We start from the raw sequence: 11,420 nt of genomic DNA, 5'->3' as shown, positions 1-11,420 counted from the left end.
TAACCAAAAAAAATATGATTTCTTTTATTTTCCTGTTTTTTTTCCGGCGCAAATATTTAACACTTTTGTAGTTTGTGTTAGCTAGCACACGGCAATCAAACCTTGGTGTTATTGTTTTGTTTAATCTTTAATCATTATCATCCTTCAAAAGAAAAACTCTTTAATTAGAGTCATATTATAAAATTAAAAAAAAAAATTGACTAAATATATGTAGATTGTAAATGCATCTATATATTGTGTTGTGTTGTCATGTAAATACAAACTACAAAGGGCTGTTATAAATATATATATTTTAGTGTAATTATTTGTGTAGATTTATTTAACTTGTTAATTAGACTCATTAGATACTACAGTGCATTTTTTTACACAAAGACTAACCCACTAACCGCCACCAAACAACAATTTCTAGCAATTTAATTTAATTTTTTATAAAATAATCAATATGGAATGAACAGCCTATATATCCTAACATAAAACATCTTTGTCTAGCCCCACTTTTTGATAAAATAAATTCCTATAATTGATAAGTGACCACTCCTTTCTATTTCTCATAATCTCACTAACCTTTCTAGTTAGAGCTTAAAAAGATAAATCTAGTGAGTCCAAACATTAAGACTCTTTTTGTTCAAGAAAAACATTCCCCATTTCCACAATCAAACATCGCCTACTTTGTTTGAAAATTTTGCCAAAAGCATAATAGATACTACGACTCTTTTTGAAAAAAGTGGTTATATACAATCACAAAACATGATTACCAACTACAATTAATTACAAATACAGCTTGATTTAACAATCAAAATATCTTAAATCATATGATTAAATGTCAAGTTGTTAATAAGCTCTACTAAAATGTTCCTTGCAGCTGAACTCGTTTGATGGAGATATTGTATTATATATGTAAGAGTCGAAGTTCGTATTTTAAATATTTCACTTATTTAGCTTTAAAGTAAAATTTCTAACCACTAAACTATTTAACCAAATAATATAAATAAACTCCACTAAAATGTGAACTTCAGATTATTTGGGCTCTTTCCTCTTAAATCGTTGTTATTGCAATCAAACATTCAAATTTACATTTAAAATTTAATTTGATAAATTAAAAATATTAATGGATGTTGAAACTTGATCCAACGGTGGAGATATGATAATTATATTGAACTAGAGGATAATTTGGACCACAAGTAAATCAAGTACATAGTATTCTACCTCAAGAACACAGGCGGATTCTAGTGTGGGAGAGGATGACAAGTCTCTCACCGATGAGTCACGTGATCTGTGGACTGGATTGAATGTGTACATGATATTATGATGTACTGTCAGTATTAAATTTGTTTTTTTTGAAAAAAAAGTTTTTGATATTTTTTCGGGAAAAAATTAGTGATTTTTTTTTCCGGAAAAAAGTTCCCGATTTTTTAGGGAAAAAGTTTCGATTTCAGATAAAAACAATTCCGGAGTTTTTCTGGAAAAAAAAGTTTCGGATTTTTTCCGAAAATATGATTTCGATTTTTCTGGAAAAAGTTCCGATGTTTTCCGGAAAAAAGTTCCCGATTTTTTGGGGAAAATAGTTTCGAAATGTTCATCTGGAAAAATTTTGCTGATACAAAAAAGAGTGAAAAAACAGAAAATATTTAAAACTTTTTTTTCGAATAAAATATTAGAACTTTTCCAGAAAAATATCGAAAACTTTTTTTCCGGAAAATATCCTAAACTTTTTTTCCGAATAAAATATCGGAACTTTTTTCCCGAAAAAAGAACGGAAACTTTTTTGTTCAGACAAAACCTCTGGAATTGTTTTTATCTAAAATCGAAAATTTCCCCCCGAAAATCGGGAACTTTTTTCCGAAAAAAAATCGAAAATTTTTTCCCCAAAAAGATCGAAAACTTTTTTCCGAAAAAAAAATCGAAAATTTTTTCCCCAAAAAAGATCGAAAACTTTTTTCTGAAAAAATTGGAAACTTTTTTTTAAAAATAGAAAATAATATAATACTGACAGTACACCATAATATCACGTACACATTCAATCCGGTCCACAAAACACATGACTCATTGGTGAGAGACCTATCATGGTCTCCCACCCTAGACTCCCCAACGGTGGAGATATGATAATTATATTGAACTAGAGGATAATTTGGACCACAAGTAAATCAAGTACATAGTATTCTACCTCAAGAACACATGCCATGTAAAAAAGGGCAAAAACTTTACAAGTGACAAGAGAAAACAAAATTGTCTTCATCAAACATAATATCAAGGTTATTATCTCTTTGATCCACAAATCTAGCTCGATCATGAACTTCCAAAATTCCAAATAGGGTCTCCCACAAGGGGTCATATATACTCATTCACTAGTCACCACCACTTTAGAAACATTGTATACAAGAATATATATATTAGTAGTATGAATTTCAATTTACACCTCAAACCAACGTGTCAAAAACAAATGGCACAATTGTCTTCATTAAGAATCCAATTCCACACAATCACTCAAATTGTAACCATTGAATTAAAATCAAACAGTGTCTCTTAATTTATTTATTTTTATTAATCTTCTCGTTCTCAAGAGAATGAATTGCCGTAATTTAGAGTTCGATCGAAGTAAATAAAGTTTGGCTAAGAATCGTTCTTACCAAAAACAAACTCGAATTTTTCAGATCAATTCGTCATAAACTTATGAACTACTTGAGTTGGTTATGGTGTTTCTTAATTTGTAACATATTAAGATGCATAGAACGCTTTATATGTTTTTATTGAATACCGTTAAGCTTGATCAATCTCAATAACATATCAAACAATTTTAGATTTTATAAAATTTAACATGGATGATCTATATGATATAAATTTTCAATTCAACGGTGGATTTTGTAAAATTTGTATTTGTTGAAGCGTTATTGAGCGGTGTAACATTACTCAAATGTTACAACGATGTAATTTGATCCCTCCCCTTTAATAAATAATATAAAAAAAAATAATTCTCAAATAGTTAAATGCAACAAAATTATTTCTACCTTTTTATTTCCTAACATATGCTATACACATGTTAACATTTTCTTAATTTTAGAAACGTTGTTATCAAACGATCTTGGTCTAAATTGTTTGACTCACTAATTCCCAAGCATAGGAAATCAAATTTCCAAACCAATCAACACAATGTCTCGTGTTTATCCACGAGGAGCCAATTTCTTATCAACCTTTCTCTTGATAGATTCCAAACAATTTCAGCTTTCAAGGTTTTTCTTTGGAAACAAAGCTTTCAAGGTTAATACTACTAATTTTAGAGGAAAAACCATTAAATTCATTTTTAATTTTCTAAGAGACTCTTAAATAAGTCATCTAAAAAAGAATATCTTAAAAGAGGCTTTGGCTAAAATGAAATAATGAGACAAGTGGTGCATGGTGCACCACTCGTTAATATCTTGATAACGAAAACAAATTTTATAAAATTTACCGTTGAATTGAAAGTTTATATCATATAGATCATTCATATAAATTTTTAGAAAAAAATGAACATAATTTGATATGTTATTGAGACTCATCAAGATTAACGGTTTATGAATTTTTACTGAATACCGTTAATTTTGGTCGGTCTCAATAACACATCAAATTATGTTTAATTTTTCTAAAAATTTATATGAATGATCTATATGATATAAAGTTTCAACCCAACAATAAATTTTATAAAGTTTATTTTCGTTATCGAGACATTGACAAGTGGTGCACCTCACTCTTTTAGGATAGAAATGGCCCTTAAAAGATACCATGTTAAATGATCAAGAGACAATAATCAAATTAATAGCAAATAATTAAATATAATAACTAATTCGATAGATTAATCTAAACGACCAAATTTTTGGAAATAAATTTTGTGCAGTTGATTGCATGCAATCATTAAATTTAGACCGTTTGATCAAGACTATCAGATCTTGATCTTAAGATCTAGAGGTGACCAACTGCATTGTAATCGGTATATTTTTTACTACAATGAACCCCTGTCCAATATTTTACAACATTCATATTCTCATAATTCAAATGTTATAAAAAATCAATAACTAATTTGATGATATATTCAAATATTTTACTATAAACCTAGGTACTCCCTTCGTCTCTTAATATAAATCTCATTTGTAATTTTTCACGCTTATCAAGAAAAATTGGTAGTGTAATAAAGTGTATTTTTTTTAGTATTACAATTATTATATTGTCAATTGTGAAAAAATGTATTTGTAGCAAGGTTGTCAGAACCGGACCGGTCATCAAACCAGCAAACTCACCAGTTCAAGGTTCAATTGGTCGGATCGGGTTCAATCGGGGTCGAACCGTTTTTAATTAAATATAGATTTTAATTAATATATAAATAAAAATATATGAATAATTGCTCAATATTTCATAATTTCACACATTAAAAAGATAAAATATCACAAGTCAAAATAAAATTTATAATTAAACCAAATGAAAAACAGATGAAAAACAAAAATATGTCCTATTCCTACGACGTCGTTGTTTTGTTTCAGATTTTTTTTTTAAAAAAAGTTAAAACAACGTCGTCTTGCCCTGTTTTTTTTTAAAAAAAAAAACTGCAAAATCGCTTGAACCGCCCCGGCCGATTCGCCGGTTAGTCCCGGTTCGATCCCGATTCACGCGTTTTTTTGCCAGTCGGTTTCCTATCCGTTTTTTTCTCAAAATCAAACCGTTTTTATGACCGGTTCACGGTCTGACCGGTCGGTCCTGTCCGATTTTGATAACCTTGATTTGTAGTTAACTTTACGTATTTTAATGCAAAATAAAGTTATGTTTAAAAAAGTAATAATAAATATGTTTAGAAATCGAAAAAAAACTTATATTTAGAGTTTTTTTTTTTTGAAAAAGTGTTTATAATTAGAGACGTATGGAATAGTAGTTAAAAATAGCTTGGATAAGGGTTAAGTAATATAAAAGTAACACCATGGTAACTCACGAGGCTATGACATTTTAAAGTAATTTATGTGACACAATGTTAATGTACTACACATTGACAAGGGCAAAGTCACAAACCCCAAAATATTCGAGTAACTGTGAACATTTGTCATACGTGTGGGCATCTAATCTACTTTTATATAGATTTTTGCATGTCCTTTCCTGTAAGATAGAGAAAGTAAAGGCTAGGGAAAAAGAGTTTATATATAGAAAACAAATGCTAACTACTATTTTAAATATTAATTAAGAAAATAAATACAATAAAAATATTTTAAAATTTATGTATTTATATTTTCAAAAATTTCTAAAAATTAATTTTAATATAAAATTATTTTTAATTTATTAACTAGTACTCCGAGACACCGGTTAAGATTACCCTTAATATTTCATTCATATGTTGCAGAGAGGGAAAGTGAAAGTGGGCATCACTCACATGGGTGGGTTTTGGTGGGTGGGCCCTACATACAACCTGGCATGATTTAAATGAATATAATATATAAGGCCCACTTGCAGTGTCAGCATAGCCCATGTGAAGTGAAGGTGTGTGTGCATTGTAGTGGGCCCCACTCTCTCTCTCTCTATCTCTCTCCTAAATGTTTTCCCTCTCCAATAATGGCATGAAATAAAAGACATAACCCCACCTCCCACCAATTTTAAATATTCAAAAGTTTAAAATTATTGCAAGATGAATAATGACAAATTCCCCTTTCATATTGATGTCAAATATATAATAAATTAAAAAATAAATCATCTCCATGTTTTTTATTCTTTTCAATTTCATAATATAAATTTTAAGTTTTTTTTTTTGTTAACATTAATAGTGCATGTTTAGATTGTAGTGTCATTATTTTTCACATACAACATTAATGTTTAGATTGATAATGACCTTGCTAAATTTAGTTTAGCCACAATTTGGATAGAAAATTGTACAAGAGTATCAACATAATTCAAGTGTTATTATCAAATCCAAAAAAAAATCAAGTATTATCATGATTTTTTTTGGAAGAGTGTGACATCAAATGTAATAGTGTAAGTTCAATTATTCTCTATGTATTCTCAAAATTTAGCAAGTGTATGATTGAACTTATAGTAAGTTTACCAAAATCACAAATGGCCTTGTAATTTTGTTAAAACTTTAAAATATAACTTTTGCAAATCCAAACATGCCACTAATAAAGGAAAATTAATTTCTAAAAGAATAGAAAAGGCACAAGAGAAGAGAGAGAGAAAGAAATGGGAAAAAAACAAAAGTGGGGGTGGGGGATCCAGGCAATGAGACCAAATAGTCATAATCACTTTTGCTTTCTACTTTTACTTTTCTAAAAATCTTTCACTTTTGTGTCTTGGTGGTGGCCTAGGGGTTGATAACTGTGTATGTGTTACAACTAATTATAGAGTACAAGACATCACTACATACATTAACTAAAAAAAGTACTAAAAATCTCCTTTTTCAAATTCAACATAGCCAAGACTAATAAAAAAGATTAATTATAATTTCAATCTAAAGTTACTTATATCATATACTTTGAATCAGCCTTGTAGTAGTTATACATTATACAATAAATCTTCTTCCTCTGAATGCTTTCTCTATGATCAGCTTCAGCTATTCAAAGACTTTTACAATTTTACCCTTCTAATATAAAACTAAAAAGACTAATAATAATACATATTCCAACATAGGTAAAAAAAAAAAAAAAGATTTTGTTACTACTACTATTACTACTAATACTAGAAATTCACTCTCTTGATTCTTTTGCTATTGTTTTTGTTTTTAAGCTTCTGTGGTTCATTCAGATTACTACTACAGTGAAAATGAGAAGTGAAAATAGTACAGTGATAATAATAATTATGATGATATATTATAAGAAGAAAAGAAAGGGAATGCATGTCCCACTTCCTTTACTGAAACTGCTTTTGAAGTATGCATTTTGTATGGAAGTAATTAGTATAGTATTCATGATTGATGCTGATGGCTTCATTGTTGTTGTGGTGGTGATTCTCTACAAGATTTTTTTTGTTTTCATGTCCAGGATTGTTTTGTCATGTTTCTCTACCTGTAAATTTTCAACAGCAAAAAAAAGATTTTCTTAATGCAAAAGTTATAGACAAGTTGCATGGTGCATGTTTGAAGTCGCGATGAGTTTGACAGAATTATGGTGACATCGTGATTTAGTTAAAACTCAATTGTGGTTTTCGCTAAAATCACGATGGCAAACCACACTTGATTCCGGCAAACTCATCGTCAATCCAAAAATGCATTATAGAGATATGAAGTATAACTTACCTGGACCAGAGAAAATTAGATACTAAATGCCGATAGGTCCACCGGTACCGGCGAGCATTCCAATGGTTCCATGGCCAGAAGAGAATCTATAAGTTGAAAACAATATAATCAATTAGTCAAAAAAATTTGAGTACTGATCTAAATCAATCAATGTTTTAAAAACCGAATCAGACATCGAACTAACAAGATTTTCGAGTCATGATTCAATTGTTTTAAACTACCTTGGAATTTGGCAGTTATAGGATTTGAAAGATCCCATATCGAGAGGAGATGCCGGAGGAAGAAGTGTGTTAGTACTAAATTTGGAATTGGTAGATACATCTGAATCAATGGCCTCGTTAGATCCATTGTTAAATGCAGCCATGTAGTCACCAATAGCTTTAGTAGGGGAAGCAAAAGGGCTATCAGGGAGATTATGCTCCAAGCTGCATTTATTCATTCATATAACAAATTTAAATACATAACCTTTATAAAACAATCAATGTCAGTTTTTAAAGTTTAGTATTGGAAATGAGGAATAAATGCATAAGACTTTTAGCATGGACTAAAAGAGGAATTTGATGCAAAAAAAAATAAAGGTGCAACTACATGCTATTATTGTATCCTCTTTGGTTATTATTCTAAATGAGAAAGAAAAAAAGTTTTATACCTTTCTTGTAAATCACTATCTTCATGATTTGAGCTTTGTTTGCCACTTGCTTCACTATTTCCATTCTCTCCTCCATTGACTGCTACTTCTTTGCCAACAGAAATGTTTACTTGTTGATCAATAGGAATTGATGCTGAGCTAGCAGAACCGGAACCTGAACCTGAGCCTGAGCCATTATCTGATATCAAACATAAAATGAAACAATAAGTTTAATCGAAACGTCATAAAACACCGAGTTGAATTCAAGTGTACTTAAAACGGAAGAGAGTAATATTGTATACCCTCTTGGCTTTCTGAGCTGCTGTGAAATGAAGAAAGAGGAAAGTTATGATTGAACATGTTGGGAGAATGAGTTGGCGAAGGAATTGGACTTCCGGTCGAAAGGGCGCGTTGGTGTTGCTTTTTGATGTCAAGAAGTTGAAGACTCATAAGTCTTCTACTTTGAAGCTCAAGAGCTTGTTGCAATTCAGCTTGTTCCTCTAACTTCCTCCTCAAAAGAATGTCTTGAGTGTTGTAGTACATTCTCCCCCCTAAGAAATTTGAGGAAATCACGCATGTTAAAGAATAGGTGCTAACATAACTAGAACACAAACACTTCAGATTAATGGTGTGTTCGGTGTTTGATTGAAAATGTGTCAGGTGCCTGACACATTTTCATTATTATTAAGTGTCAGTGTCATATTGTGTTTGTGTCGATGCTTCATAGTTATTAACTTACCGACTTGAAGATCAAATGGATCTCGGCCATCAAGTCCAGTAGGTGTACCACAAGGAGAAAAGTCTCCCCTATCCATTTGCTGCTGCTTTCTGCAAATGTGAAGAAAATTTCAGCATAGTTTCAAAGCATACATGAACCATTTTGATAGTGTAAAAGACTAGGAAAAGGAGGTGCCTGTACTTGTCTGGGACTTTGCCTTTCTCCTTATAAGGCTTAACAAGCACTCTAGCATCACAAACAAAATGAGGGTTTCCTTTAGCTAAAATGAGTTTCACCGTCTCCGGATAAACAAAGGTAACAAATCCGAACATCCTTTTTTGCTGATATGGAATCCTCACATCTTGAACAGGTCCATAAATGCTGCAACAAAAGTAATAATGCAAAACAAGTTAACATCCTAGAACTATACTAGTCATCAAACCATGCATGTTTTAATTGACAGTGAGTTTGGCCGAATTACAGCGAGCCACCGTGATTCTAGCAAAAGCTACGCTTTGAAGCTTCAACAAAATCACAGTGTCAGTGATTTAACCAACTTCACCGTCAAACTAAACACGCACTTATTAGTCAATTCATTATAAATATAAAAGATAGTTAAAAAAAAAAGAACCTGAAATAGTTTGACACATCTTCCTCTCTAAAAGTACTGTCAGCTGGAAAAGTCAAGTATATCTGCCTAGAAGCTGGATTCATCATTCCAATATTGCTCAAAGGAAAATCATTTCTTTCCAACCTTGACCTGCCAAATTTGTGAAAATCCTCATTCATCATAAGTGCTGCAGCTGCAGCTCTGCAATATCATTCATGATTAGTATTCATTATTCAACAAATTGTATGCATGTTTGGATTCACACTAAGTTTAGCTTAATCACAGTGTGCTACCATAAAGCTACACTTCGACGAGTCACTGTGATTTTGTCAAACTCACCGTTATTCCAAACAAAAACTAAATTTGAAACTCAATAATTTATAGTTTAAGTTTATATACCTTTGAGCATCACTTTGTTGGTGTTGAAGAAGCAAACTCATGCTCTTAGGAGAGTAAGGAAAAGATGAAGTAGCCATAAGTTGAGAAGCTGCAGCTAATCTTTGTTGTTGAAGAGATTTAGATCTAAGAAGCTGTTCATGACACTGATCCAACATCTCAATCTTATTAGGAGAACCAACCATTGAACCAACACCTTCACCACCATCACCAAATCCACCATGAAGGAACCTACAACTAGTACCATTCTTGCAATAACCTCTAGCATAGTAAAGACATGGTTTCCAACCTAAACCAGAATTAGGATCCTCAGAAACTAAACATGCAGCATCATTCACAGAACAACTTCTTCTATGAAGTGAACCTCCATAACCATAAGATGGAAAAAATGAAGGGTCAACACCATTACCAATACTTCCACTATTAGGACTAGAACATAACTCTGATTGAGAGTAAAACAAATCAGAATTCTTTGAAACAAGTGAAGGTGAAGAGTTTCCATCATTAAGAAAAGAAAGTTGTTCTTGAAGTTGAAACTCATCAATTGAATCAGCAGAAACTCCTCCATTACCATAAAAAGGTGAAGAACTATTATTCATGGAATTCATGGAAGGAGAATCATCAGCCCAAGAAGCTGAATTTGAAGATGGATTTGGAATACTAAGAGGTGAAGGAAGAGTCATGCCACTATTTATAAGTCTTGAAGAGTTTGAATTTTGTCTTGAAATAGGAACTGGATTACTTGAATGAAAAGGTGAAGATTGTGATTGAGGTGTTGAAGGTGAATTCAAACTTAATCCTAACTCATTTCTAGCTTTGAAAATCACTGAATGAAGAAGTGATTCTGGACCAAAAGCTAATCTAATCATTTCTTTTTCACCATGGTCTTGAAGAAGAAGTAAACCCATTATTTTAGAAGCATTTTCAGGGTCCATGGATTGGATCCTTTGAAAAACAATCCTAGTAGCTTCATAACCATCCATCTTTGTTACAAAAGAAAAAATTAACTAGACCCAAATGAAAAAAAATCAATTTTTTTAAGTGTATCTCTCTCTATTTTGATTTGTGACTATCTTTCTCAAGAAAAAAGTTTGCTTTTTTTTTCTTCTTAACTACACACAAAAGCCCTACCTACCAACCAAAAGATGAGTTTGTGTGTTTCTTTCTCATGTTCCTGCAAAAGATTAAGCAGAAAAGCAAGTTAAAGAAGAAAGAAAACTTAAAAAGTAAAGTGCTTAAAAAGAGTATTCTCGTGTGGTAAATCAAAAAAATTGAAAAAAATACTAATGAAGAAAAAGGAAAACAAAAAAACATACAAAAAAATTGGTTTTTTTGAAATAAGTTCAAAAGTAGAAAAATAATGGAGAGAGAAAGAAGTAACAATAAAAATCAAATTTTTATAGAGTTTTGTAATGATTAAAAAAAACCTTTTTTTCCATAAAAAAATTGAAATCCAGTTGTGTGCAGAAATCACAGACTTACCCATGAAAGCATAAATCTTTCTCTTGGTTACTATCTTCTGAGTTCTGAAACTGTTTTCAACACAAACACAATAAAGGGTCAAACTTTTTGAGTTACTAGTACACAAACCATAACCACAGTTAGATATATGCAACTAGTTGCAGCAGAAACATCACTACTCTCACTTGTTATGGTTTGTGTTGTGAACAAAGAGAGAGAGTGTATGTGTGTGTAGTAGTGAAGTTGAAAGTTTGTCTTTTTCAAAAGACTTTCTCTCTCTCTCTCTCTCAATTTCTCTCTCTAACCCTAATTTTTTTTGTTCTCTCACTAACTACTACACACAAAACACAAACAATGAGACTTTCATTATCTA

At 31.1% G+C, this 11,420-nt stretch overlaps 1 protein-coding gene across 2 annotated transcripts; it reads right to left on the bottom strand.

Annotated features, from left to right (window-relative positions):
• Positions 1-6,441: 6,441 nt before the first annotated feature.
• LOC123913861 (zinc finger CCCH domain-containing protein 53-like) lies at positions 6,442-11,420 on the bottom strand. Of its 2 annotated transcripts, none has more exons than XM_045964754.1 (10): positions 11,069-11,420; positions 9,590-10,760; positions 9,212-9,391; positions 8,782-8,961; positions 8,602-8,690; positions 8,165-8,413; positions 7,884-8,061; positions 7,456-7,659; positions 7,235-7,320; positions 6,442-7,004 (listed from the first exon to the last, which is right to left on the bottom strand). In XM_045964754.1, the coding sequence occupies exons 2-9, from the start codon at positions 10,567-10,569 to the stop codon at positions 7,257-7,259; spliced, it is 2,124 nt and encodes a 707-aa protein (XP_045820710.1). In that variant the 5' UTR covers positions 10,570-10,760; positions 11,069-11,420; the 3' UTR covers positions 6,442-7,004; positions 7,235-7,256. The 2 variants fall into 2 exon arrangements, with proteins under 2 accessions (XP_045820710.1, XP_045820709.1); XM_045964753.1 differs by having other exon boundaries at positions 8,776-8,961; positions 11,069-11,415.

Source organism: Trifolium pratense, linkage group LG3 (assembly GCF_020283565.1).
Source record: "Trifolium pratense cultivar HEN17-A07 linkage group LG3, ARS_RC_1.1, whole genome shotgun sequence".
Taxonomy (NCBI): domain Eukaryota; kingdom Viridiplantae; phylum Streptophyta; class Magnoliopsida; order Fabales; family Fabaceae; genus Trifolium; species Trifolium pratense.
The sequence above is the reverse complement of the archived record's forward strand: the minus strand, read 5'-3'. Positions and strand labels throughout refer to the sequence as shown.

Excerpts from the sequence above, each read along its gene's own strand:
- LOC123913861 (XM_045964753.1), bottom strand. The coding sequence starts at position 10,569 with ATGGATGGTTATGAAGCTACTAGGATTGTTTTTCAAAGGATCCAATCC. Across the intron at positions 8,414-8,601 it reads TCCATTTGATCTTCAAGTCG|GGGGGAGAATGTACTACAAC; the intron begins GTAAGTTAATAA and ends CAAATTTCTTAG. Across the intron at positions 7,321-7,455 it reads TATAACTGCCAAATTCCAAG|ATTCTCTTCTGGCCATGGAA; the intron begins GTAGTTTAAAAC and ends TTCAACTTATAG.